This window comes from Penaeus monodon, chromosome 34, assembly GCF_015228065.2.
Source record: "Penaeus monodon isolate SGIC_2016 chromosome 34, NSTDA_Pmon_1, whole genome shotgun sequence".
Lineage (NCBI taxonomy): Eukaryota > Metazoa > Arthropoda > Malacostraca > Decapoda > Penaeidae > Penaeus > Penaeus monodon.
The window spans coordinates 31,362,494-31,363,930 of record NC_051419.1 but is presented as its reverse complement, the minus strand read 5'-3'; the positions used below and the strand labels follow the sequence as shown (position 1 = coordinate 31,363,930).

The 1,437-nt window shown below is 34.4% G+C and overlaps 1 protein-coding gene across 2 annotated transcripts in view; it reads left to right on the top strand.

Annotated features, from left to right (window-relative positions):
• Nucleotides 1–678, top strand: part of LOC119594722 (pre-rRNA-processing protein TSR1 homolog) — a gene marked incomplete in the record, with an annotated part of 10,907 nt that extends 10,229 nt beyond the window's left edge. For both annotated transcript variants that reach the window (XM_037943783.1, XM_037943782.1), the window contains 1 exon segment: nt 72–678. In XM_037943783.1, coding sequence (XP_037799711.1) covers nt 72–313 — 242 coding nt within the window.
• Between the last annotated feature and the right edge of the window lie 759 nt (nt 679–1,437).

Here is a 1,437-nt window from a genome sequence, read left to right as displayed (position 1 = left end):
AGATTATGTTGGATCATTTTATTTCACCCTGAGAAGGGACTAATGCCAACTGTTCCATTTTTCACCCAAAGGTACTCATGGCCACATGAAGTGTTACTTTGACGGGCAGCTGAAGGCCCAGGACACGATACTGCTGAATCTATACAAACGAATGTTCCCCAAGTGGACATTTGACCCACACGCTGCCCGGCCGCCTCCCCTCTACACTTTCAGGACGTCGGGCAAGGCAGCTGATTCAAGTGATGACGAGAATGAGGAAAATCAGCCTGCAAAGAAGGCCAGAGTAGTCCAGTTTCACAATTCAGGACTTTAATCCATCAGTTCCATAGAACCTAATGGAACTTTATGTAATTTATTAATTATAGAGATCGGGTGAAAGTCACATTAGACTGAAAGCAAGTCAAGCTTCTCAATTAACAGTTTATGGGACAGCTTAAGTTTGCCTCAGATATTTAGGATCAGATTGCATGGTTATATTAATTCATTTATTTTTCAGATTGTTGAAGCTTTTTTTTTTTTTCCTCTCCTTAAACAATGAAGTGTTGTAAATCTCATGTTTTTCATTATTGTTATTTAGAGTTTTTATGTTTGTCATATTATCTCTTGTAAAATTATCTTATCTGTCCTATGCTCATTTTCTGTCGTAATAAATATTTATGACATTTCTAATGAAACCCATATTGTGTTTTCACTTTCCTATCAATTGTAATATGAACATATAGATTCCTTTACTGGAAGAGATGTACAGTGTTATATGGTTGGCTTTAAAATGTATACCTAAAAAAAAAGAAAGCATATAAGTATTATTTTATGTTTTGATAAAAATAAACAAAGAGAACTATTAAATTATGCAAGTGAGTTTCACTCTTACAATAAGCCAAAGTCAAAACAACTAATCATTGGTAGTATCTAGTTGTGAGCTTAAAGACAAATAAAAATATACAACTATAGTTGTAAAAGTGAAGAAGTACTGAAAGAAAGAAAACAAGTTCTTTTGCTCCCTCTGAGGTAGACTCTTATTTTCATGGAGTAAATGTCTAGAGTTTCAGAGATTCCAGGTACAAATGTGAAAAAGTGAAGGCAATATTTGATTTGCATTCAGGATAACTAGACAGTAATGATGAGATTGCTTGTTTGGTGTTACAAAGTTTCAGCACAACTTGCAGGCTTAAGTGAAAGATGACAGAAGATATTGATTAACACAAGGTTAAGTGTATAGGTAACATTAGAAGGTAAGCTTTGGATTTAACATTCCATACAAGATTCCACAGGTAGGAGCAGCTGCCTTGAGGAGAAAGATTCATAACACTTGAGCCTAAGATAGATCAGCTTAGATTTATTCCTAAAACTAATAGAAGAATGAGGTGAATGTCAGACGTTTTAAAGATAAAGTAGATATTGGGAAACAGGAAGAGTAGATATTTTCAAAGAGGTTTT